Source organism: Cnephaeus nilssonii (assembly GCF_951640355.1).
Source record: "Cnephaeus nilssonii genome assembly, chromosome: 9".
NCBI classification, from domain to species: domain Eukaryota; kingdom Metazoa; phylum Chordata; class Mammalia; order Chiroptera; family Vespertilionidae; genus Cnephaeus; species Cnephaeus nilssonii.
In genome coordinates this window covers 80,849,142-80,875,126 of record NC_137080.1, presented here as the reverse complement: position 1 = coordinate 80,875,126, position 25,985 = coordinate 80,849,142, and the positions used below count along the sequence as shown (strand labels likewise).

The following is a 25,985-nucleotide window of genomic DNA, read 5'->3' as shown; positions in this document are numbered from 1 at the left end:
CAAAGCTCCAAGAGTGTAGTATGACCAGTTCATGAATGAAGAACTGTCACTCAGTAAGTACAAGTTCCAGTTGATGTTCAATAATCTGTTTAACAGATTTTCTGAGAGAAACAAGACTTTAAAAAAATCAGTGAGTTGGGGCTCTATTAGACACTTTAAAACCCTAAAGCTCTAAGTCTCCAAGTGAAGTTTTCTAAGATATTTTGTAAAATCTTTTAGTTGCTTTGCCTGATGTAGCAGACAGTCCAAAATACACATAAATACTTTCTTTAAATGCTGCAGTACAGGTTTCTGTTATTGAAGGCTTTCTTTCCCTCTAAAATCCATTAATGGCCTTTTGGACCATTGCTTCCTAAGAGGTTATTGCTTTTGACCCTTTTACTGAGCTGCCCAGGGTTTCCTGTGGCAAGTGGCCTCGCTCGCGGCAGTGAGCGTTATACTGAGCTTGTTCCTGGTGGTCTCCGCCTGGAGGATATTAACAGATTTGTGGCACCTTCTACATTAACTGGCAAAGTATTCTAGGTGAGACAGAAAAATAATTAAATTTCAGTTATTTTACTTATAGATAAAAGCAACCCAGACAATAAAAATAATTTTTAGTATGTTTTACTGATCATTTATTTACATGTATATACATATTATAATCACAACGAGGAAAGGTTTATGAAATTCATTTTTATTTGGTTTTTGTTTTAAGGGAGTAAATGTGTTTATGTTCCATTTTAATAATTTTATGAAATGAAAGTATGATTTGATGATAAGGGAAAATAAGTATGCAACATCTATTCACTAAACCAACCAAAGAAATAAAATGTTCATGCTACCTCCAAAGTTAAAGACACATGGTGAATCTTAATTATACCACAAAGTCTAGAGAGTTACATAAAAAAGTAAAGGCATTTGGAGATTTCTCAAGTTTCAGATGACCAGGCAGAAAATGCAAGTCATCAGCTAAAGAATAATAATGACAGCAAAGATGTTTTTATGAACTAGGTCCTTTAAACACGTTACATATATTAAGTCACAGTATCAAATTTCCTCTGCACTGATCAATAAATGAGCTTTATCTAGCATATAAATCATTGGACTGTGTCTGTTCTTATTTTTGTGTCAGGTAAATAACGGGAACAAAAATGTGAGCTCCTGTACGCAGCAATTGCTAAAACCAGTTTTCAGGACTACACTAGATGCTAATGGTAGATCTGCAGAGGCTCATTTTAAGCTCCATATTAGGAAACAATAAACCCTGAAGAAGCCTTAGCCTCTGAAATATCATCAGGCTAACAGTTTTACAACTTATAAACACTATAAATTAATGTGGAATAACCTAAAAACATTCTTCAAGAGGCATCCAATCTCTTATAGGCTTCTTCGATGAAAGTTAGCATGTTCTTTGTCTGAGACGAATTATGGAGAACATCAAAGTCCTTCAGAAGAGCATTCTGGTTTGGAATTTGTGCCAAAATTTCTTCCTGTGGGTACAATGTTTAAAAATGTTTATTGAAATATAGTTGACATAAAACATTATATTAGTTTTAGGTGTATAACATAATGATTCAATATTTGTATATACTGTGCAGTGAATCTAGTTAACATCCATCACCACACAGTTACAAGTTTTTTGTGTGATAAGAACTTTTAAGATTTACTCTTACAACTTTCAAAAATACAATACAGTATTATTGACTAATTAGTATACTGTATATTACATCCTCGTTACTTATTTATTTTACAACTGGAAGTTTGTACCATTTGACCACTTTCACCCATATAATTGTTTTTTAATCTTATTATGAAAAATATAAAATGTATGTTATTTAGAAAATGGTATAATAAATCTCATGTTCCCATCATTCAACTTCAAAAACCATCAACTCATTCTGTTCTCCTCTCAAATCGATATTATTCTGTTTTTTTCTCTGCCCATTTTGCTCCTTACATCTAGATGAATTGTAAATAGGAAAACTTCAAAATACCTTTTGAGAAAATATAAAGACTTTCTACCACTATACCCATTTACACTATAATATCTACTAGAGTCCTTGAAGAAAGACAAGTTAGCAGTATATAGCCTACTACAAATAAGACATAATACTATTTTATGAAGAGTTATATGTCATTGTTAGAAGCATAAGCAAAAGCAACTGTTCGAATTTACTTCCCTAAATCTATTCTACAGTCATATGACCACACAAATGCGTAAAAATGTATGTACAAGGGTATACTCAGCATTATCTGATAAAACTTACTTATTTCCATCAGTAACTCACAACTTATATTATGGTACATCCATACAATGGAATATCATACAGCTACTAGTAGCCCTTCGCAAGAATCCGTGTGTGAGTAGCTTGCTGCTGCTGCTTGCCTTAGCTGGCCACCCGCCCACCACCACTGGTAGCTCTCTGCTGTAGATCGCTGCCCCGCCCTCCTGTAGCTCTCCACCACTTGTTGATTAGTTGTGATGTTATGGTGTAATGGATAATTAGCATATTCCTCTCATATTATATAGAATTAACAAGGACGAGACACATCTACATAGACTGACAAAGAAAGATGTTCAAACTATAGTGTCAAATAAGAAATAATTGTGTGTATATGTATACCATGAATTCCATTTTTTTTAAAGAAACAGGATATATAATGCTTTTAAATATTAAATTAATAACTGGTGATACAGTCAATATAGTCAGTTGTTACTTACCTGAAGTGTGGGTGCTTTGAGACTCTTCTGAGAAAGTTCTGGAAGGGAGAGTACCCCACTGCTATCTATTTGAAACATCTAAAGTAGAAAAAGAAAACTATAGGTTCTTTAAAAAAGACTAATATCTCTGAACTTATTACACGGAAAAGTTGTCTTGGTAAAATGTAAGCATTAAAAATTACACCAAGTCTAGCAATATATTATTAAACAGTTACCTGTTTAACTTTCTCCTCCTCTTCTTCCACCTCACTTGTCAGAATTTGAATTTTGTTCTTTAGGCTCTGGATATTCCCAGTCACTGCCTCTGTGGTCTCTACTATTTTATCTATTTCTTCCTGAGTCAGAAAGAGAAAGTTAATGTTTCAAATTAAATATTTTATTAAATAAACCCCAAAGATATTCACATATCTTTTAAAAACCTTATATATTGCAACACTGTTAAAAAGAAACTGGTAAATATATATATTTTTTCAAAAACCAGACTTGCTAGGAACTAATTGACCACTGTAACAATGCATTATAAAGAAGTGAATTTCCTGAAACAAAAAGATATACCTACGTACAAGAATATTTCCTCAAAAACATACTGAAGCTGCTAGCTTCAGATTCTGGAAGCCCTGTGTAAATCCAGCAGAGCCCGAGGGCTGATGGCCTGTTCATCTATACCCCCACCACACACCCTGGCAATCACTCTCCTTTTATTGTCCCCACAGTTTTGTCTTGTCCAGATGTCACACAGTTGCAATCATATAGTACACAGCCTTCTCAAATTGGCTTATTTCACTTAATAATATGCATTAAGTTTCCTCCTTGCCTTTTTGGGCTTGATAGCTACTTTCTTTTTAATGCTGATTTTAATATCCCATTGTCTACATGTGCCACTGTTTATTTATCCATTCACCTACTGAAGGACATCTTGTTTTTTTCCACGTTTTGGAAATCCTGAATGCTGCTACAAAGATCCATGGGCAGGCTCCCTCTGAAGGCTCTAGGGAAGATTCCTTTCTTGCTTCTTCCGGCTTCGGAGGCTGCCAGCATTCCTTGTAGCTGCATCACTCCAACTTCTGCACGTTTGTACAAGGCCTTTTCCTTTATGTCTATCCCTTATAAGGATATTTCAATCACTTGAAGGATACTTGTCACTGGATTTAGGGCCCACCCAAGATAATCCAGGATGATCTCACCTTGAGATCCTAACTTAATTACACATGGGAAGATTCGCTTTCTAAATAAGGTCATATTCCAGGAGTTAAGATTTAAATGTATTTTTCGGGGCCCACCATTCAAATAATATAGAGGGAAATGAATAATAGCACTGATGGGAGAGTTAATAATAATGACTAAATTTTTTCATTATGAATTTTAAAAAATTAATTTTGTTCCATTGCTTTGGTTATTTACTTTGGGTATTCCTACCATACCCATGTTGCAACTTTTGTATTTTCCATTTTTTTCTCGATACCTTTAAAAAATAATCCTTCTTTTTGATTCTTAACATTTTCTCATTTCACCTTCTATGTATTGTATTATCAGTTGTATTTGTTTGCTTTAATACTCTTTTTAACTCAGTCTGCAAATCCGAAAGGCTTTTTCTTTTATTTCTAACTAGAGGCCCGGTGCACGAAATTCGTGCACTCGGGGGCGTTCCTCTCAGCCCAGCCTGTGCCCTCTCGCAGTCTGGGAGCCCTTGGGGAAGTGGGCCTAAGCTGTCAGTCAGACATCCTTAGCACTGCCTCGGAGGCGCGAGAGGCTCCCACCACCGCCGCTGTGCTCTCCAGCCATGAGTCCAGCTTCTGGCTGAGTGGCACTCCCCCTGTGGAAGTGCACTGACCACCAGGGGGCAGCTCCTGCATTGAGCGCTGCCCCCTGGTGGTCAGTGCACATCATAGCAACCAGTTGTTCCACCATTTGGTCAATTTGCATATTAGCCTTTTATTATATAGGATTCTTGCCTGAATTTTGTAACTTCACTTTTTGGTATAGCATTCCTCTAATAACATTGTTTCATTCAACCTCATCTATACTAACATAAGGGTAATATGCAGATTGGTCCAGATGCCCTCATGCTACGACAGAACAGCAGGCTGCGTGGGACGACCAGGCCGGCAGGGGGGGCAGTGAGGGGCGACCAGGCCGGCAGGGGGGGCAGTAAGGGGTGACCAGGCCAGCAGGGGGGGGGCAGTTGGGGGCGACCAGGCAGGCAGGAGAGGGCAGTTGGGGGCAACCAGGTCAGCAGAGGAGGTAGTTGGGGGCGACCAGGCCAGAAGGGGGAGAGCAGTGAGGGGTGACCAGGCTGCTGGTGGTGGGGGGACAGTTAGGGGCAATCAGGCTAGCAGGCAGAGGCGGTTAGGGGTGATCAGGCTGGCGGAGGGGGGGGCAGTTAGGGGCGATCAGGCAGGCAGGCAGGTGAGCAGTTAGGAGCTAGCAGTCCCGGATTGTGAGAGGGATGTCCAACTGCCAGTTTAGGCCCAATCCCTGGGATTGGACCTAAACCAGCAGTCGGGAATCCCCCGAGGGGTCCTGGATTGGAGAGGGTGCAGGCTGGGCTGAGGGGACCCCAAAGTCACCACCAGCAGTAACTCTAGGCTGCAGTAGGAAAAAGCTTTCTAAGTAATGCACATAGAAGAAAACGAATGAATACAAATTCTACAAACTCCTACTTCAAAGACTCTCTCATGCCAACAAAGAACTCTTATGCCCAAAATGACAACAGTGCTTCTGCTGAGTAACTGACTTATCAAGCAAACCACAGACTGCTGTAATACAAGAAATATACATTTATTCAGTCTTCATCCTCAGTTCCTGGCACAGTTTCTAAAAACCTTGTAACTCCTAATTGATGGGGGGTGGGGAAGGGTGGGATTAGTTATATTTGATTTTTGTCCTGGTTCCTGGCACAGCTACCAAACCCTTGTAATTTTCTGAGTGATTGGGGTGAGAGGAGCGTCTTTCGTTATTCATAAGTCCTTTCAACCTTACCAGAATTTATGATAATGCACACACAGAGGATGAAGGCTGGTTGCCAGAACAAGCAACCATGTGATCAGAGGTTTGGAACTTCCAGCCCTACTCCCTGATCTGTGAGGAGCTGGGCTGGAGACTTAGTTAACAATCAATATGCCTATGTGATGAAGCTTTTATAAAAACTCCCAACAACGGGGTTCAGAGAGCTTCCAGGTTGGTGATCATATGAAGGAACTGGGAGGATGATGTGCCTGAAGAGGCATGGAAGCTCCACATCCCTTCCCATATACCGTGCCCTTAGGCATTCTTCCTTTGGCTGTTCCTAAGTTGAGTCCTTTATAGTAAACTCGTGGCCTGGTTAGTGTAAAATGTTTCCACCTGGCTATAAAGCAAGTCGTATTCCTGGGCTGAAGAAACTGCAAGGAGGCTAGTTGTTGCTAGGGAGAGGAAGCTGGGTGTTGCTATGTGATGTCATTACCCGGACGGACACTTAGCATATTAGCATATAGACTAGAAGCCCGGTGCATGAAATTCGTGCACGGCGGGGGGTTGTCCCTCAGCCCAGCCTGTACCCTCTCCAATCTGGGACTCCTGGAGGGATGTCCCACTGCCCTCTCACAATCCAGGACTGCTGGCTCCCAACTGCTTGCCTGCCTGCCTTCCTGATTGCCCCTAACCGCTTCTGCCTGCCAGCCTGATCACCCCCTAACCACTCCGCTGCCAGCCTGGTTGATGCTTAACTGCTCCCCTGCCAGCCTGTTTGCCCCCAACTTCCCTCCTCTGCCGGCCTGGTCACCCCTAACTGCCCTCTCCTGCAGGGTTGATCACCTCCAACTGCCCTCCCTTGCAGGTCTGGTCCCTCACAACTGCCCTCCCTTGCAGGCTGGGTGCCTCCCAACTGCCCTCTCCTGCTGGCCATCTTGTGGTGGCCATCTTGTGTCCACATGGGGGCAGCTATATTGTGTGTTGCAGTGATGATCAATCTGTATATTACTCTTTTATTAGATAGGATAGAGGCCTGGTGCACGGGTGGGGGCCAGCTGGTTTGCCCTGAAGGGTGTCCCGGATCAGGTGGGGGTTCCCTTGGGGCGTGGGGCGGCCTGAGCGAGGGGCCTGTGGTGGTTTGCAGGCCGGCCACACCCCCTGGCAACCCAAGCGGAGGCCTTGGTATCTGGAATTTATTTTCCTTCTACAATTGAAACTTTGTGGCCTTAAGCGGGTGAGCCCGGCCAGGGTGTGCGGAAAGCTTTGCTTCCCCTGTTGCCGCCGGCAACCCTGGCCTGCTCTCTCAAGCTCCATTCTGCTGCCATTTGTTTGAATTTGTTTACCTTCTATAATTGAAACTTTGTAGCTTGAGTGGAGGCTTAGGCCTGCAACGGCTATGGAAAGCTTGGCTTCCTCTGTTACCTGGGAAACCTTGCTCTCTGTGGCTGTAGCCATCTTGGATGGGGTTAATTTGCATACTCGCCCTGATTGGCTGGTGGGCGTGGCTTATGTAGCAGAGTGATGGTTAATTTGCATATTACCATTTTATTAGAGAGGATTGGTAATAGTAACTATTGCTTTCCTAAGTTCTATGAGCCCTTCTAGCAAATTATCGAACCTGATGAGGGGGTGACAGGAACCCCCGATTTATACTTGGTTGCTCAGAAGTACAGGAGGCTTGGGCTTCAAACTGGGATCTGGGATCTAAAGTGGGCATGGGGGGGGGCAGTCTTGTGGGACTGACCCTGTGGGGTCTGTGCTTACGCCAGATAAGTGTCAGCATTGAATTAAAATGTAGGACAACCAGTGAGAATTGGAGAACTGCTGGGTATGGAACACCCACACATTTTAGCTGTAACACAGAAATGCCTCCCAGTACTACAAAAATCACACTGTCATTTGCTATCTCTAATCACTTTCAAGTGATTTATGGAAATATTAAATGTTAAAGTAACATTTACTATTATTACACTTTAAAGCCATTTAAAATAACCTCAAAAAAGTTGAAGTCATAGAAACAGAGTAGGAAAGTGATTGTCAGGGGCTGGGGAGTGGGAGAAATAGGGATGTTAAAAGGGTACAAAGTTTTAGTTACAAGATAATGAGGCCTAATAATCTAATGTAAAAAACAGTGATTATAACTGATAACACTATCCTATATAATTCCTATATAATAAAAGGCTAATATGCAAATAGACTGAACGTCAGAACTGAACAACTAGCTGCTATGACATGTGCTGACCACTAGGGGGTGCATTCAGAACATGGCTGGTGTCAGCAGCATGTGGCAGAGTGAGGAACATGGCAGGCATTGGCCGAGGTCGGGATGGTGGAGCAGGTGAGCGGGGGCGCCAGACCAAGGCGGGGCACCAGTTGCTGTCATTGGGGTGAGCCTCTGGTGGTTATTGAAAATTCTTTGCTCCCATGCGCAGTGGTCCTGCCCAGCACTTGCACCTGCTGCCAGCACTGAAGCCGCCACTTGCACCCGCTGCAGGCACCAGCCCCAATCACTCAGCGCTGTCAGCGGGTGCGAGTGGCAGCTTCTGGCCCCAATCGCCCCTTAGGGCTTCTCCACCTCCCCCTGCTCCTGAAGGGCAATCGGGGCAGCAACCGCTGGTCGCACCCACTGCTGGCACCGGCCCCATTCGCTCCGCGCCGTCAGTGGGTGTGAGTGGGGCCAGCATGGTCAGTGCATGGGAGCAGTGGCGGTGGGAGCAGGGCTGCTGGCAGACAGGGGACCAGGGGCTGCAGCGGGAGGGGCCGGGCGGGGGCGCAGAGGATGGGCCAAGTCCCACCCCTGTGCTCAGTGCAGCCTCATGGCCCACAGTTCCTTTCAATAATCCTATATAATAAAAGCATAACATGCTAAGTGTCCAACTGTTCGGTCGACCACTTGACCAGTCGTTATGACATGCACTGACCACCAAGGGGCAGATGCTCCGAATGGTAGGTTAGCTTGCTTCTGGGGTTCGGCCAATTGGGACTGGGCGAGAGGGCTGGATATGCCCTGGAAGCCTCCCGTGGTCCCTCCCCGGCCGGCCAACCTCCCACTATCCCTCCCCACCGGCCAGCCCCCATCGGCCCCAGTCAGGACTGGGCGAGATGGCCCTGATCGGCCCCGATTGCTGGCCAGGCTGAGGGATCTAACCCACGCGTGAATTCGTGCACCAGGCCTCTAGTATTGTATAATTGAAATTTGCTAAAAGAGTAGAATTTAAATGATATTATCTACACCTCTCCCTAAAGGATATATGTGAGAAATGGATGTGGTAATTGACTAGATGGGAATCCTTTCACACAAATGCATACCTATATAAAATCACCACGATGCACACTTTAAATCTTAGAATTTGTCAATTATACCTCAATGAATCTGAAAATAAAAACAATAACCCATAATAATGTCATCCAACTGTTAGAACTAGTGCCAGTACTGAAAATAATCCTTGAAAAGTAGTAACACTGGGAGAAAATTAAACGTAATCTCACCCTATGAAGAAAGCCAGGTAATCACTAAAAAATACCACCCTATTAATTTACAATATATGTAGATTTGTTGCTCAGAAACGAATCCTTCCAACATTATCTAAATTATATGGATAAACTAGAATAAATTATTTGTGAATTTTGAAATATTAGAAATCCTTGGCATTGCTTGCATAAACTACTACCACCTTGTACTTACTGAATTACTAACAAAGATCTAAACACCTCATCTACAAACAACATCAAAATGACTAAGGGATATATGGTCCAATCTGCTCTACTTTTTTAGAATTATTCAATAAGCCCCTTAAGGTTGCTTCTTTCTCTCTATATATAGATCTTTTTGATTTGCCTGCACTCTTTAAAATATTTTTAAATTACAGTTGACATGCAATATTATTTATATTAGTTTCATGTGTACAGCATAGTGATTAAACAGTTATGTAATTTATGAAGTGATCTCCCAATAAGGTGCTTTTCTTAATTGTTCAAGTATCCACTAAGTACAAGGCTGAAGTTAATGATAACAACTAATGTTATTTCTCAGTAGCTTCTACAGCATAATGATTAAGAATCATGCTCTGACATTGGACTGGCTAGCTCTGCACTACAGCTTTAAGCAGTTTGTCTAAGGTTCAGCCAGAAATGTCAGTATGTCTTTTTCACATTTGTAGCATGAGGATAATATAGCATAGACCTCTCTAAGTCCTTGTGAGGATTAAGGGATATAACTATAAGTGCTTAGAAAAGTGCCTAGAACAAAGAAAGCCCTCATTATATGTTAGCTATAATAGCAATGATGATGATGACTGTGTTCCTGACAATGAAGTACAGGATGGAAAAACTAATGTTTTCAAATTCTACAGCATTTAGTGATGAGTTCCTATAATTTGATATTAAAAAATACTAAAATAGCCTGGCCAGTGTGACTTAGTGGTTGAGTGTCGATCTATGAAGCAGGAGGTCACAGTACGATTCCCGGTCAGGGCACTTGACCCCCAGTGAGGGTTGTGCAGGAGGCAGAGATCAATGATTCTCTCTCATCATTGATGTTTCTATCTCTCTCTAACTCTCCTCTCTGAAATAAATAAAAATATTTAAAAAAATCACTAAGATAGTTCAGTTATAAAGTCTGGTAAAAAAAAAAACAAACAAACACAAGACAGTTACTTAATCACTAATTTATTAGAAATACTTAACTTTAGAGGCCCCAAGTTTAGGTGAAGTTTTTGGTTAGAGTTAAAAAAAAAAAAAAGAATTTAATGAACAAACCTGGTCCAAGATCTAGTATTTATTTATTATTTATCATCATAATTTATAAAACGTTTTGTCTCTTCCCCGTCCCCCTAGGTAGGGACTCCCTGTTCAATCTCATACCTGCAATGACGCCAGGCCTTCTTCATTGGCTCTGTGACGGGCCCTTTCCATTTTCAGTAGACTTGACATGTTAGTTAAATCTTTCAGTTTTGGGGGAGGGACTTTTAGGGTTTCAAACATTTGTAGCAATCTTAGGAATAGAATTAAAACACAATTATTGGTTTATTTTTTGAGTACCATTAATATTACTTTTGTTTTGTTTTGAAATACTGTTATCTTTTTTATTTGCTGTCTTGCTCCCAAAGGCTTCATCTTTATTAAAAGTGACTCACCTTAAAAAAAAAAAAAAAAGTGACTCACCTTAGCAGTAAGTCTCCCCAAAAAAGCCCTGACAAATCATCATTTAACATTTTATTTTTTTAAGATTTACTTCAAATCATGGGGCCCCTTAAGCTTCTTCATAAAAGGAAAATTTTCTCTTTATACATTTAACAATTACTTATATGCATTTTAAAATAAAAATTTCCTTGTTTTTTTAAAATGTGTTTTCTAGACTATTCCAGCACATAGGTGTATTATTTATTGTGAATTATTGAGTAAGAGATGGAGCACTGCTCTATAAATCTTAACAATGAGCCTGGATTCTAAATCTCAGTTGTTATGGAGAATGTGATTAATAAAATGACTTTAAAGAAAACTAAGTCCCGTAGACTTTAAGACAAATAAAACACTGAGATTAAAGTGCTTTGTTTTAAAGTACTATCAACATGAATAGTATTAAATATTAAAGTTAAAAAGTCCTCCTTCAAACTGGGTTGATTAGAGCACCAATAAAAACTGACATTACTACCCTCACTTCTAGCAGAGAGCAATACAGCTTTCCAATATTTGATTCTTGTTTCCATAGTAGGAAAATCTGAATTTGGTTGCTTTTACCTAATAGGAGACTTAGGGGTGCTAAAAAGTTCTACTACTCAATCTGAACAACAGTGGAACCTAAGACTTATCTTCCTGGGGTCTTATTCAAAATATTAATTTTTGTAAAGAAAAAAGTAGGCAGTAAAACCCCCACCAATCATAATTTTCACCAAACTTTTAGGATAAACTTCAGTTTTTCCAGAAAACCATCATTAGGGCATCATGTTTAAACATAAATCTTCTCTGTATAATCTTCCCAAGAGGCTAAGCTTTTGACTTCTTAACAAAAATAAAGTTTCCATTTAAAATCAGTTTCTTTTAAAAGTTAATTAAGTCAATTCTGTGGAAGGGTCATCCACTATTCCAATGTCCTAAATAGTGGTCAGATTTCCAGAATTCTTTTAAAACTAATTAAACTAAAAATATAACATGAATACACCCTACTTAGCAATAATACTTAATCACCATTGTTTCTATATGACAACTTTCCCAAATCATGTTCCTCTAGAAACTATAGGGTATAACCACTTTATCTGACTAGCAACTCTATTTGTCTGATCATCTGGGTATGTGTATGATACAGTCTATATCAATCATAACAGTCTTGCCACAAACTCAGCCCAAAGACAGGGGTATCATCCAAGCTGGGCCAATTACAGTCTATCTCCTAGAATTTTGTGACTGGAGCTAAGAGGATAAGTGTTTTCTTTCTCCTCTTTCTTCACAAGGCTGAACAGATAAATAGGAAGCTGTCTATGTCTACAATTCTAACCTAGTGAGGATAATTTGTCTAAAAGAATACAGCCAAATGTAGACAGAGCAGAGATGAGATTAATATATGAAATAAAGAGTCCCTGTGATAAATACTAATTTGGGAGATGCTAGGTTAAGCAAAATAAAATACATTTACTAACTGCAGGACTTTTAATATGCTAATGAACCAAAACATTATTCACAATGTATCACTTTTATTCACAGAGTATCTTTAAGAATAAGTGTTCCAAATATACTTTGAGAAATGTTGCTATAGGAAAATGTATTCAGAAATCCAGTTAAAATAAATTTGCTAAGGCTGTAAACATAGCTAAATTAGTAAAAGGGAAAGTGTCTTGAGTATTATTATTTTGGGGATTAAAGAAAGTGAGCTGCAAGAACAAACACCAAAACAGGCAGTCTTTAAAATATACATCTCCATGGCTGCTACATAATGGAGACAGCCTATGTGTTGAACAGAATTTAATCTTTTCTGATTACCACGGTGAAGAACAGCTATTATGTACTGTCATATTCTCATTTATAAACTAATCATGGTTATTGTCCCATATTAAAAAGACCATGAATAAGCTACACCTTTATTATATATTATCTAATTTAGTAGCTTTTTTGGGGCACTCCTTCAATATTAGGCTGTTACTCCTATAAGCCATTTTCAGGCCTGCTTACAGAAGTCTTTCTTTAATCTCTTCAACTTCTCTCCACCAACTCATTTACTCCATCCCAACCTTTCTATTTTGCTACTTTACACTTAAAGTAAGCAGAATTTGTGATCAGTCTTCTGAAGAATAAAGTACTAAGTTATAAACATTTCTGGGTACACCAGTAACTAAGATGCAGAACATTCTTCTATGGAAAGACAACATTGTGCAAATACCAGAAAAAAATAATCAGTGAAAATCACTCATAGTGGTGTGACTTTTTAAGAACACATGAAAAGAAATCTCCATTTGTGACTCGCCGTAACAGGAAGAGCAGTAATATTCTGGAAAATTACATGAAAACACAGTGATAGAATAAATAAGAGTGGTCAGTGACCTGTTAACTTCAAATTGTTCAAAATGCAGTTGAAGGGAGTTAAAGTTGACAAAATATTGTTCAAATCCCAATACAGAGAAGTGAATTATAGGAGGAGGCATTTTGTCACCTTCAGATTCTTCCTAATAAATTCTCTTAAAGAACGCAGACTTGCATATAGCAGCAATTTAGGATGGAATGTATATTCCCAAATTGTTCCTCTTTTTAAAACAACAACAAAAATCCCAAATGAAAAACTTTTCTATTCCACAAATGTCTGTTCTGCAACATAGAGACAGATTAAACTTTTCCTAAATATGTTTTAATCGTTTCATATTGCATACTATATTACCTTTTCTTCAGGCAGTTGAGATGATATTGAATTTGTTCATTTTCTCTACCTTTGTTACTCAAAATTGCTCTAGAAAATAAAAATAAAAAGGATTGAGTAAATATTAGTTTGCCTCTTTCCTAGCCAGGCAGAACCAATCACTTTTTCTTTTGCATACATTTTAAGTGGAGGAATAATCAAAGTGGTTTTTATTATATTATGTTGTTGTGTTTAATTTATATGCCTGACTCTTCTGATGGATTTCAGCTCCTTGGGGGCAGAATCCTTATTTTCTTTGTATCCCCTCTAGCGTGGTAACTTCCATATAGTGTCAATTTGAACTCAACTTCTTCCTAAAATGTCCATATTGTATGGATCAGGCCAAATAGACTTCATTTTTATTTCCCTGATGGAATTCTAAGTTTCTGAAATTAATCAAAACTTTTCTGCTTAGGCTAATGCCAATAAAAATATCTTCTGAAACAGAAAAACATCCTATCACCATAAAACAGAAAATAACATTTAAAAGAATACTATCTATAGAAGACGTAAGTAGAAATAAAGTTAAGTGAAAAAATTTCCTACTTACATGATGACTGTTTCCATCAGAGTTTGCAAATGCTTTCTGCTACTCTCCGAAAGAGGCTGCCAGGTTTTTCTCCTGCTGGATGCTATCTTTACCTGTCTTAGACTAGTTTGCTCTGTTTGTCCTGGTGAAAGAAGAGACTGGTCAGTCTAGAAGTTTGTATGATTTTACTTAAAAAGTGATTAAAGTATAAATTTATCTAAAATAGCTAATGGAATTAAGAGAACCAAATATTATAAAGGTATATAATCTGTTTAATTTACTCTTTATTGCACAGCCCTCACATGCCAGGTGTTAAATATGAACATGCTACCTATTGTTATGTTAACTAAAATAATATTAATCGACACTGCAGATACAAAACCAAGGTAATTTTAAATGAAGAACCAAGCTACAATTATTAGGATTCAACATAAAAGTATGGTTCTCAGAAATGATCTTAATTAAAGAGTTTGTAAGACTTGGGCACTTTTTCTACTAAATGTTGGGTGGCAACTGGAACAAAAGAGATTAACCAAACCACAGTGTTTAGTAGATGGTTAACTATTCTACTGAGAAGGGATAAACAAAGGAGATATACTATTGGATCACATGAAGATTTACTTCGGAGAAAAAAGAGATTAAATAAAAGAATGCCAAGCATTATAAAAGCAGAAGTACTGTGTGCTCTGGAAGTATAAAACCAGACAACATAACCTGGTCTTGGGTGAGGAAAGGCAGGCAATTCTTCAAGGAAAGGTGATATTTAATTAAGCTAATTTACTCCACATAAAATCAGGTAGTCGTTTCAAACTAATCTGTGCAGTGGCGGCAGAACAGAAGCATATTTGTCTTGAGAAATCACTAGGTGCTTCTATGTATAACACATCAGTATAATTCAGACTGTGGGACACTTTTTCTCTACTTCCTATCAATTTTAGAACCCTACACAGTATTTTGTTAGCGATAGTAAATAAAATTTCAGTTGACCAAAATAACTGACTAACCAGTGCTACTTATTCTTGCAAAAATGAGAATGCTGCAGTTTAATATCCTTTGCTTTTGCTTAACTCAGAAACAAGATACTGATAATTTTTTCATGAATAAACATAGCTTGAGAAAGGCCAGTTCAACAAGATATAGAAAGGAAATACCTTCAGAAGACAGATGCTTTGGATGTTTTTTATTTTTTTTCACTGTGTTTTTAATCTAGAGGGAAAAAAAGGTGCACATACACAGAAAGAATTAAACATCAGATTAAAAATTTTTGCTTTGGAAACAGATTTGTCATTTATTTGGAAGAGTATTCATATAAGTTTTGGCTAGGTAGAAAAAAGTATATTGCCACTTTTACAGAAAAAGGGTATGTACTTGTCTCAGGCAAAAAATACAACTAAAGCAACTCCTGGACAATGTGATAATGTATAATAGAATGTCCTAGGATCTCAAACAATGTTTTAAATAAATCATTTCTCATTTTGCCAGTGAAATAGTGTTACATACTTAATCTGCAAAACAAATAGAGGCACTCTCTAATTAGGGTAAAACGGAGGAAAAAGGGTGATTATTTAGTAATTTATTCTTTTAGAAGAGATGGTAAAGTCATGGTAGGAAAAAGCTAATTCCCACCGATCTAATTTTTCTCTATCTTAATAAAAATCTCCTCCACCAACTGTCATATTCTCTTGTCTTTTAACATATGAATGCCATAGAATTTGTATCCTTTATTCCTAGTTTCCCATTTAAATACTTTAGCAATGTCTTATGACCCACTCCTCCCCAAAGAATTCTGATTAATATCTTCAGAATTGAAGTAAACAATTTTTGTCTGAGATCTTTTACAAATCATGCTGTGACAGCTCTCACATAATATGAATTACTATAATTTGCAGTAAAATTGGCCTTTAGTCTTCATATACTCCTTTACAGAGAAAAGATGATATTTCTAATGAGTTTTGGATGATAAACTAGATTATTTTCATTACCTCTTTCTCTGATAACTCCACGTCCTTATCATCAATTTTTCTTTTTGGATTTCTTTTTAACTGTCGAGATCTTTTCTTGGAAGCATTTGCTTTGCTAGACATCTTGATCTAAATAGGACAATTCTAACAGTGCTCCAACAAAAATCTGTAAAAATGAAAAGGACAGAAAAATGCCTAAGACTTGCATAATATTTTGTTCAAAAACTACCTATATCTATAAATATTCCAAATTGGCCTTTTAAATATTTTAAACATTTAAACATATTTAAAAACAAATAACATTGGTTCTTATTAGAGTTAGAATATCCAATTTAATTTCATTCCTAGAAATTTCTTCCATTTGCATGACTTTGCAAAACCATTTTAAAATGCTTTTGCATCTATAACTTTATATTCCTTCATACAATAACATTATCTCCATATTTAAATCCAAGTATATGGGAATATAAATTGCTGAATTGTCTTACTCTGGTCACAGCTAACTTTCATATCTACTGTCTCACAGGTATCACTCAGGTCTTTTTGCTTTAAACGTAATGGATTTATCATTCAACTTATGCCAAAAATGGAAGAAGGTAATTTTTAGAATTACACCATGAATCTAACTTGTGCAGATTAATGTGGGAAATTCACTCATAAGGAATTAAGCTATGTAACTGTCTGGGTTATGTGCATTTTAACAAGAGCACAGAAGTATATACTGATTCCTCTGTCCCTCCCACAAATTAAAAAAACAGGCACAGGAGTGGAGTGAGAACATCAATGACAAAATTTAGAATAACCCCCTTTCTCCATCTGATAGTTTTTAATCACCAAACTCATTTCTGATAAAAGGAACAGAGGAATAGGATATTTATTCTTGCATTAGGTTATAAGGAGTAGATAGCCAGAAATTAGGTACAGTATACATGGAAATATATAAACACATATACATCCATACATAAATTCTTATAGTCCTTTTAAGTATAGAAATTGAGTTTTGATTTAGAAACTTTTCAAACAATTTGACAATTTTGTCTGTATTGAATCTGATCAGAAATAATTGGCTTTGTTTTTTTCTTTTTACTAGACTTCATTTTTCTAGTAATTTTTTTTCTCTAAAAAATAGACTGTTTTTTTAAAGCATCTTTAGGTTTACAGCAAAAGTGAGCAGAAAGTACAGAGTTCCAATATACCGGTATACCCCCTCCCACCACTAGCCTTCCCCACCATCAACATCCCACACCAGAGTGGTACATTTGCTACAATTTATGAACCTACATTGATACATGACACCATGCAGAGTCTGTAGCAAGTATGTCAAACTTGTGGCCTGCGTGCAGCCCACAACGAATATTTTTGTGGTCCAGTCAATATAATGGTATGTAAGAAACATTTTAATAAACGTTTTGTAACTATTTTTTACAATATCCTGTTATACGTAACTAGAGAACCGGTGCATGAAATTCGTGCACTGAGTGGGGAGGGGAGGGTGGCCCTCAGCCCGGCCTGCGCCCACTCGCAGCCCAGGAGCCCTCGGGGGATGTCCGACTACTGACATCCGTAGCGCTGCCCTGGAGGCAGGAGAGGCTCCCGCCACCACTGCTGTGCCGGTCAGCAGTGAGCCCAGCTTCTGGCTGAGCGGCGCTCCCCCTGTGGGAGTGCACTGACCACCAGGGGGCAGCTCCTGTGTTGAGTGTCTGCCCCTAGGTGGTCAGTGCACCTCATAGTGACCGGTTGTTCTGCTGTTTGGTCGATTGGCATATTAGCTTTTTATTATATAGGATTATTAATAACAAACTACAACATTCACTAATCACTGATTACTATAATTGTGTTGCATTCATTTCCCTTACGTGCCTTACATGCAGGTGCACCATTTCTCCTTTAATACTAGCAGTGAATATGTTAGCAGCCGATTGCCACGTCATTGGTCTTGGACTGACTTGTTTGGTGTGTGTAACAGGAAATATTTCGCTTTCGGAGAACAAGAAAAATAGGTTTATTTGCATTACCCTTATTAATTTGTGCAGTTATTCAGTGTCTGGTAAGTTAATGTTTAAGAAAAAATATTAATTTTTATTAAAATGTTCTATTATTTTATGTTAACAGTTACTCATTTATTTCAGCCTTTTGTATTCAGTATGTCTCTATCGAAATAAACCTGTTTCTATGAAAATTGAAGCTTTCGTTTTTTGCGGCTCACATAAATTTAAACCTTATTTGGCCCGTGTTAGCCTTTGAGTTTGACATGCTTGATCTATAGTAGACATTAGGATTCCTTCTTGGTGTTTAATATTCTATGGGTTTGACTAGCAATTCATTTTTAATTGCATTTTACAAGTGTCAGATGTGACTGATTAAAAATTAAAAAACAAAAATTGGTCCTTTATTAAAGTTTGAGAAGCACCGTTTTCACTGAAACCTACTTGAAGCAATAAACCATAATGCAAAAAGTTTCTCAACCTTGGCACTACACTGTATTCACAGTGGGAATGGGATAATTCTCTGTTGTGGGTGCTGTCCTGTGCACTGTAGGATGTTTAGCAGCATCCCTGGTTTCCACCCACAAGATGTAAGTAGCACCTTCCCCAGTTGTGACAGCCAAAATGATCTCCAGACATCATCAAATGCCCCTGCAGTGAAATCGCCCCCGGTTGGGAACCACTGCCAAGAGTGAGCCAGGAGTGAGAATACATTGCCCAGGTTCCAAATACTGGCTCTGCCATTTAACTAGCTGCAGAGCCTTGGCCAAATAAATTTGCTCACTTTCCCACTGGTAAAATGGGTTAGTAAAAGTACTAACACCAAAGGCTTGTGTTTTACAAAAGCTAAAATTTTGTATTTTGTACAGAATACAAAAGCTAAAATTTTGTATTTTGTACAGAATACATCAACTGCCTAGTCCTAGACTCTCGATTCCAACAATTACAGGCTGTTGTTGTTCCTTGTGATTAAGCCCCGAACAATATCTGGGGTATAGCTCCAAAAAAAAAAAAAAAAAAAAAAGGAATAGGAATTTTAGATCCACAGAAAACCACAGCTTAGTGGTAGTGGGTACAGACAGATCCAAAAAAGCAATGATTATTTACAGTTATATACAGTGTGACAAATGTTATAGGACAAATGAGTGAATGACTATCTCAAGATGGTGTGTGAGAGAGAATATACAGTATTCAGATAAAAAATTAATATTTGAGTTACAGTTTGAAATACTGAGCCAGAAGGAGAATGACGTATTCGAGAGAAAAGAGCGAACACCTGATGACAGGACAGCCTGATGGAGACTGGTGCGTTCGCTTCACTTGAACGTGCATGGGAGGACTGGACAGGAATACTAGTAGCTGGAACGGTGGCTGGGGCAGACTTTATTTTGCAGTAAGAATGTATGCTTTACGGTGCAGGACACAGGGAGGCACCCGAGGTTGCCTTGTTTTCTTACTAGCTTGCTGAAACACGTGGAAATCAGGGATCTCAATCTAGACCTCGGTGAGGGCCGAAGACGTGAGCACGACGGGTGGCAAAACACAAACACAATGTTTACCTCTCGACAAGGACGCCAGCGGCCGCCGACCGCAGTAGCCTCAAGGCCAGACCCTAATCTCGGAGGCTGCACTGGGTCCCGCCACGGGCTGCGGGGAGAGGAAGGAGGGAGGACGAGGGTGAGGATGAGTCGGGGAAAGGAGGGGCGAACCAGCGTGGCTCCGCTCCCTCCCCGCGAATCAAATAATTCCATCCGTGGCCCGGCAGGGCAGACCTGCTTGCATTCCCCCCCACCCCCCGCCCCCCCCGCCCCCTTGGAAAAGTCACCTCACGCTTCTCAATGCAAACCGCGGAGTTTGCCACGAACGGGTCGGTCCCAAAACTCACTCTCCCACCGCACCGACGGGCGAGGTACGGCTTTCACTACTCACCGACCGCTCCTCTCGAACCCTTCAGCGAGCCGGGCCCGCCGCCATTCGCGCCCAAACAATCAAACCCGGGGAAACCCGGAAGTGGACGGGTAGAGACCGGAAACGCCACTTGCGAGAGGCAGGCTGCTAGCCGCCCCCTGACGTCATCAGGAGCGCGCCCCGAGTGCGCGAGGTGATTGGCTGGAAGGAGGGCGTTGTCGACCTACGCCCCCCGACTGGCTGGCTCGCGGGGGCCCGGCTGTGTGGACCTCTGGCTGGTGGGGCCCGGGGCGCCCAGCGGCAGCCGCGTTCTCCCGAAGCCCAGGTCCGAGACCGAGCGGCCAGTGAGTAGGACTGTGCACCTTGGGGCACGCCAGCCTTTACAAGCCCTCCACTCTTCGGGCTCCTTTCTCCCCGTCACCCCCGTCCTCTGCGCCTCTGACCTCTCCACCCTCCCCCACTTCTTCCTTTACGTCCTCCTGCTCGGGACGGGATCCCGCTCTCCTCTACCCTGTCCTTAGGTTTAGATTCGCCACTGACCTCTCTCACTCTCGGTGAGGCCCTTGGGAGTTCCGAGGTGCTGCTGGGAAGGTGTTTTTAACGGGTCGGGGGCCTTGTCGCCATTTTCCCTGGCCACCCAAGCACCCCGAGGTTCCTAGGCAGAGGTCACTTGTTAAGGCTCCAGAAGCGTGTGTTGGCTCCGCATGTTACTGTGAGTGTGTGTGTGTGTGTGTTTGTCAGAGGTGGCGGTACTCAAAGTGACTTTCGGTGTACAGGTAACGGAAAGACAGATCTAAGTTGACGTAAAATTGTAAATTAATAACTTGTTCTCCGCTCTATCTAGAAAGAGCATTATATCAGAAGGTCGAAAACGTGGATAGTGTACGTGTGGTTTTAGATCACTTGATGATTTCCCCCCCCCCATATGTTATGTTTAATGACTTATTTATGCTAGTATTTAATATGCATGTTCTATGTTGTCATCTTCAATCCAGATTTGCTGAACATTGGAAATTGGTTAGATCTTTTTTTAAAAAAAATATTTTTATTGGTTTCAGAGAGGAAAGGAGGAGGAGGAGAGAGAAACATCATTGATGAGAGAGAAACATCATTGATGAGAGAGAATAATTTATCAGCTGCCTTCTGCATGTCTCCTACGGGGGATGGAGCCAGCAACCGTGACCCGCTGGTCCATAGGTCCACGCTCAACCACTGAGCCATGTTGGCAGAGCAGAGGTGACTAATTATTAAAATATTAATGTGGAGCTACATGTAAACAGCCAAAACTTGAAGGTTATTTGCTTTGCAAGTTGCTTCTTTGAATGCTTGAAGCTTCTCTTTAAAAAATGTTTTTATTGATTTCAGAGAGGAAGGGAGAGGGAGAGAGATAGAAACATCAGTGATGGAAGAGAATCATTTATCGCCTGTCTCCTGCACGCCCCCTATTGGAGATCCAGGTGGCAACCTGGCATGTGCCCTGACTGGGAATCCAACCGTGACCTGCTGGTTCATGGGTCCTCACTTGACCACTGAGCAATATGGGCTGGATTCGAAGCCTCTCTTGATGGGTCTGAGAAAATTTAGAAGTCCTGTTGCCATCAGCAGTAGTCACTGATGGGTGGGTGGCAGGGTGGGGTGTCCCTCAGCCCGGCCTGCACCCTCTCACAATCCGGGACCCCTCGGGGGACGTCCGACTGCCAGTGTTTAGGCCTTATCCCGCAGGGATCTAAACTGGCAGTCGGACATCCCTCTCGCAATCCGGGACCACTGGCTCCTAACCACTTGCCTGCCTGCCTGATGCCCCTAACCACTCTACCTGCCTGCCTGATCGCCCCTAACCACTCGCCTGCCTGTCTGATGCCCTAACCACTCTGCCTGCCTGCCTGATCAACCCTAACTTCTCACCTGCCTGCCTGATCACCCCTAACCACTCACCTGCCTGCCTGATCATCCCTCACCCATCTGCCTGCCTGCCTGATCACCCCTAACTGCCTCTGCCTTGGCCCCCGCCACCGTGGCTTCATCCGGAAGGTCGTTCGGTGGTCTGGTCTAATTAGCATATTACACATTTATTATTATAGACTAGAGGCCCGGTGCACGGATTCATGCACTGGTGGGGTCCCTCAGCCTGGCCTGCAGGGATTGGGCTGAAACCGGCAGTCCGACATCCCCCGTAGTAGTGTGCGAAGCATCAGGTGGCTGGGAGGAACCCTAGCCTGGCCGGACGCTACTCCCACTCATTCCGGCCCCGCTGCACCTGCCGCTGCTCAGTAGCGCTGCCATGGAGGCGGGAGAGGCTTGCACCACCACCAGAGCTGCTCTCGCCAGTCATGAGCTCGGTGTCTGGTACCCATGGGTCAGCTGAGCAGTGGGGGTGCACTGAACACCAGGGGGCAGCTCCTGCATTGAGCATCTGCCCCCTGGTGGTCAGTGCATGTCATAGCTACTGGCTGGTCATCTGGTCGCTTAGGCTTATCCTCTCTAATAAAAGAGTAATATACAAATTAACCATCACTCCACTACATAAGCCACGCCCATCAGCCAATCAGGGTGACTATGCAAATTAACCCCAACCAAGATGGCTACCAGAAGGGAGGCTTGGGTTACAGCGGCAACAGAGGAAGCCAAGCTTTCCACACACTCTGGCGGGCCCAGGCTTCCACTCAAGGATACAAAGTTTCAATTATAGAAGGTAAACAAATCCAAACAGAAATGGCGGCAGCCACAGATCTAGCAGGAGGCTTGGTTCCGCTCTAGACTACAAAGTTTCAATTGTAGAAGGTAAATAAATTCCAGATACCAGGGCCTCTGCTTGGGTCGCCAGGGGTGTGGCTGGCCTGCAAACCACCACAGGCCCCTCGCCCAGGCCTCTCCACGCCCCAAGGGAACCCCACACTGATCCAGGACACCCTTCAGGGCAGACCAGCTGGTCCCCACCCGTGCACCAGGCCTCTATCCTATCTAATAAAAGAGTAATATGCAGATTGACCATCACTCCAACACACAAGATCAAGATAGCTGCCCCTATGTGGTCAAAGATCCTGCCCCCATGTGGACACAAGATGGCCACCACAAGATGGCCAGCAGGGGAGGGCAGTTGGGAGGGACCAGGCCTGCAAGGGAAGGCAGTTGAGAGGGACCAGGCCTGCAAGGGAGGGCAGTTGGAGGCGATCAAACCTGCAGAGGAGGGCAGTTAGGGGTGACCAGGCTGGCAGAGGAGGGAAGTTGGGGGCAAACAGGCTGGCAGGGGAGCAGTTAGACATCAATCAGGCTGGCAGGCAGAAGCGGTTAGGGGAAATCAGGAAGGCAGGCAGGCGAGCAGTTGGGAGCCAGCAGTCCTGGATTGTCAGAGGGATGTCCGGTGGGATTGGGCCTAAACAGGCAGTCGGACATCCCTCGAGGGGTCCCAGATTGGAGAGGGTGCAAGCTGGGCTGAGGGACACCCCTCCGCCCCCGTGCACGAATTTCGTGCACCAGGCCTCTAGTATATATAGAATATATATAGAGAGAGATTACACTAATGGTTCAGTTATAACTTATTTTTCTCATCCACCTTTGAAGTTAATACATGTATGTGTGGCTTGTTAGATGGATGACAAAGATTCCATGGATTTCATAAATTAAAAATCATAATAGCTTTTAAAATGGGCTTGTCCAGTGTGGCTCAGTGGTTGAGTGTTGCATAGGAACCAGGAGGTCACGTTTTGGTTCCCGGTAGGGGCACATGTCGGGTTGGGCCTCCATCCCCAGTTAGGGGTGTGCACAAGGCAGCCAATCAATGATTATCTCTCAGCATTGATGTCTCTCTCTCTCCCTCTCCCTTCTCTGAAATCAATAAAAAAATATTTAAAAAATTAAAAAATGGGAATTGTTTTTGTTGTATTTCCATTAGATTTTATGTATTTTTAGCTAGTTGAATATATTGTATTTACAATTTTTTATCCTGATTCTTTCACTTGATACTTTTTGAGCCTGTCTCCTTTTTAAAGAAACTATGTATAACATATTTAAAATTTTGACCTATGTATAATATATTTACATGTAAGTGCACATGCAGTAATTGTACAGTTTGACAAATTTCCACAAACTGAATACATCTATATAATCAGCATTCAAATCATGACCACCTCAAAAACTCCTCTCTTGCTTTCTTTCTGTACTAGCCACCATGAGTAACTATTCTCCTCCCTTCTAACATCAAAGATTAGTTTTGGCTATTTTTAAAATACATTTTAATGGCTACATAAAATTCTATCATTTGTATTTTGCTATAATTATTCATTTCTATGTTGTTGATTATCTTTCTAAGTCTTCTTTATTACAAGTAAAACTAGAGGGAATACGTATTTTATGTAGTAACATTACTAGGAGTGATGTTCTTCAGTGGAATGGCAAAATCATTTCCGAGACTTCTTGTACATATTTTCAATTTGTTTTCTGAAGTGGTGAAAGCAATTAATACTCCCATAAGTGGTTTATGTGTTTTATTTCACAGCCCTCTAATAAAAGTTGGGTATTTTTATTTTCTTTTAAGCTTTACTATAGGTAAGAAATGGTATGGAAACTAGAATTTTAAGCTCACATTACTTCTTGACTTATCTATTATAAAACAATATGGCATGATGGATATATTGTAAAATTTGCATATCAGAATATTTTAAAATACTAGGTTCTAACAAGTAGCAATTCAGATAAACAGTTTACTGCTTTGTGGAATTTTGATCAAGCTATTTTATTTCTTTATTTTTGTGGACCTAAATTTCTACATATGTAAAATGATGAAATTGGACTTAATCGGACTTAGATACCTAGTGTAAGACTCTATGCTAGTTATAAGGAATATGTAGCTCTAATGTCAGACCAGTGTGTAGACTAGCAGTGTATAGACTAACCCCTATATATATAGAGAGATGTATATATGATTTTATATACATGTATTTTATATAGATATCAAATGTATCTTACATAAATAAATGCATTTTATAGAAGCATAAAAGATAGTGTTCTAATATGTTGTCACATGGGAGATGATCTATCTGTATAAGAGGCTAATATGCTAAGTGTCCTTCCCTCTGCCCGGGTAATGACATCATGTAGCAACACCCGGCTTCCTCTCCCTAGCCTCCTTGCAGTTTCCTGAGCTCAGGAACACTTTAGCCAGGTGGAAACACTTTACACTGTAACGAAATGTCAAGCGTTTTCCTGTGCCTCATTTAATCCTCACAGAAGTCCTGGAGTAGGTAGATAGGAGACTTGGTGGAATCCTATTTTCTTTTTGTTAGCCAGAAAATGGAGCTTTAGAAAACTTAAAACTTGACCCAACTGAAAAGAAGTAAGAAATGTTGGACCTTGAAAATGACTTAAGGTTTTCTCACTGCACAGAATATAGTCAAACACTGCTGCAGTTAAATATTTTACCCTTTGTTCTCCCTGCATGATCTACAGTAATAATCTACTTCATGTTGATATTTACTGCTGTGTTGCTGACAATTACCTGAAAAAGAAGTTGTGGTGCTTCACTGGGCTGGAAAAAGTTTAGCTAAATCAGAAAGCAGGTCTAATTGAGCAAATTTGTTCTATATCTATAAAAGGCTAAGTTGACTTGTGCATGTGCGATACATACTACTATAAAGCTCTCGCTGGCACCAATCGCATGCGTGTGTTTCGATCTGTCATTGTCAATTGTGAATTTGGTTGACACTTCTATTATAGAGAAAGGGCAAATAGCGACATTAAAATATTTCTTCTAATTAATTTCCTTTCAACATGCACAAATTCGTGCACTGGGCCAATAGTAGATGTATAAATAGGGAAACGGAGTTCTGTGGATTACTGAAGAGGCCATTTAGCCCAGCTTGTGGATTCCAGGAGAGGCTGTGAGTATATTAGTTCAATTCAAGGCCTTTGAAATGGCACTGCCTAGATTCAATTGCTGGCTCTTTTGTGCCTCAGTTTCCTTGTCTGTAATAATATTAGTTCCTATTTCTTAGTGTTGTGAAAATTAAAATTGGTACTTTATGTATAAAGTTCTTAGAGCAATGCTGGGCCCATAGAAAGCCTTGTATAT

The 25,985-nt window shown here is 40.8% G+C and overlaps 2 protein-coding genes across 5 annotated transcripts in view; one reads left to right on the top strand and one right to left on the bottom strand.

Moving 5' to 3' along the window:
* Nucleotides 1–660: 660 nt before the first annotated feature.
* Nucleotides 661–20,010, bottom strand: CENPQ (centromere protein Q). Of its 4 annotated transcripts, none has more exons than XM_079779736.1 (10): nucleotides 19,940–20,010; nucleotides 19,570–19,657; nucleotides 16,047–16,191; nucleotides 15,216–15,270; nucleotides 14,086–14,206; nucleotides 13,518–13,586; nucleotides 10,517–10,646; nucleotides 2,920–3,039; nucleotides 2,705–2,782; nucleotides 661–1,472 (listed from the first exon to the last, which is right to left on the bottom strand). In XM_079779736.1, the coding sequence occupies exons 3-10, from the start codon at nucleotides 16,146–16,148 to the stop codon at nucleotides 1,341–1,343; spliced, it is 807 nt and encodes a 268-aa protein (XP_079635862.1). In that variant the 5' UTR covers nucleotides 16,149–16,191; nucleotides 19,570–19,657; nucleotides 19,940–20,010; the 3' UTR covers nucleotides 661–1,340. The 4 variants fall into 4 exon arrangements, with proteins under 4 accessions (XP_079635862.1, XP_079635863.1, XP_079635865.1 ...); XM_079779737.1 differs by having other exon boundaries at nucleotides 19,836–19,983; XM_079779739.1 differs by lacking the exon at nucleotides 19,570–19,657 and having other exon boundaries at nucleotides 19,940–19,969.
* Nucleotides 20,011–20,131: 121 nt separating this feature from the next.
* Nucleotides 20,132–25,985, top strand: part of MMUT (methylmalonyl-CoA mutase) — a 37,871-nt gene continuing 32,017 nt past the window's right edge. The window contains exon 1 of the mRNA XM_079780211.1: nucleotides 20,132–20,262. The gene's annotated coding sequence lies outside the window, so the exon portion shown is untranslated. The remainder of the gene's footprint in view (nucleotides 20,263–25,985) is intronic.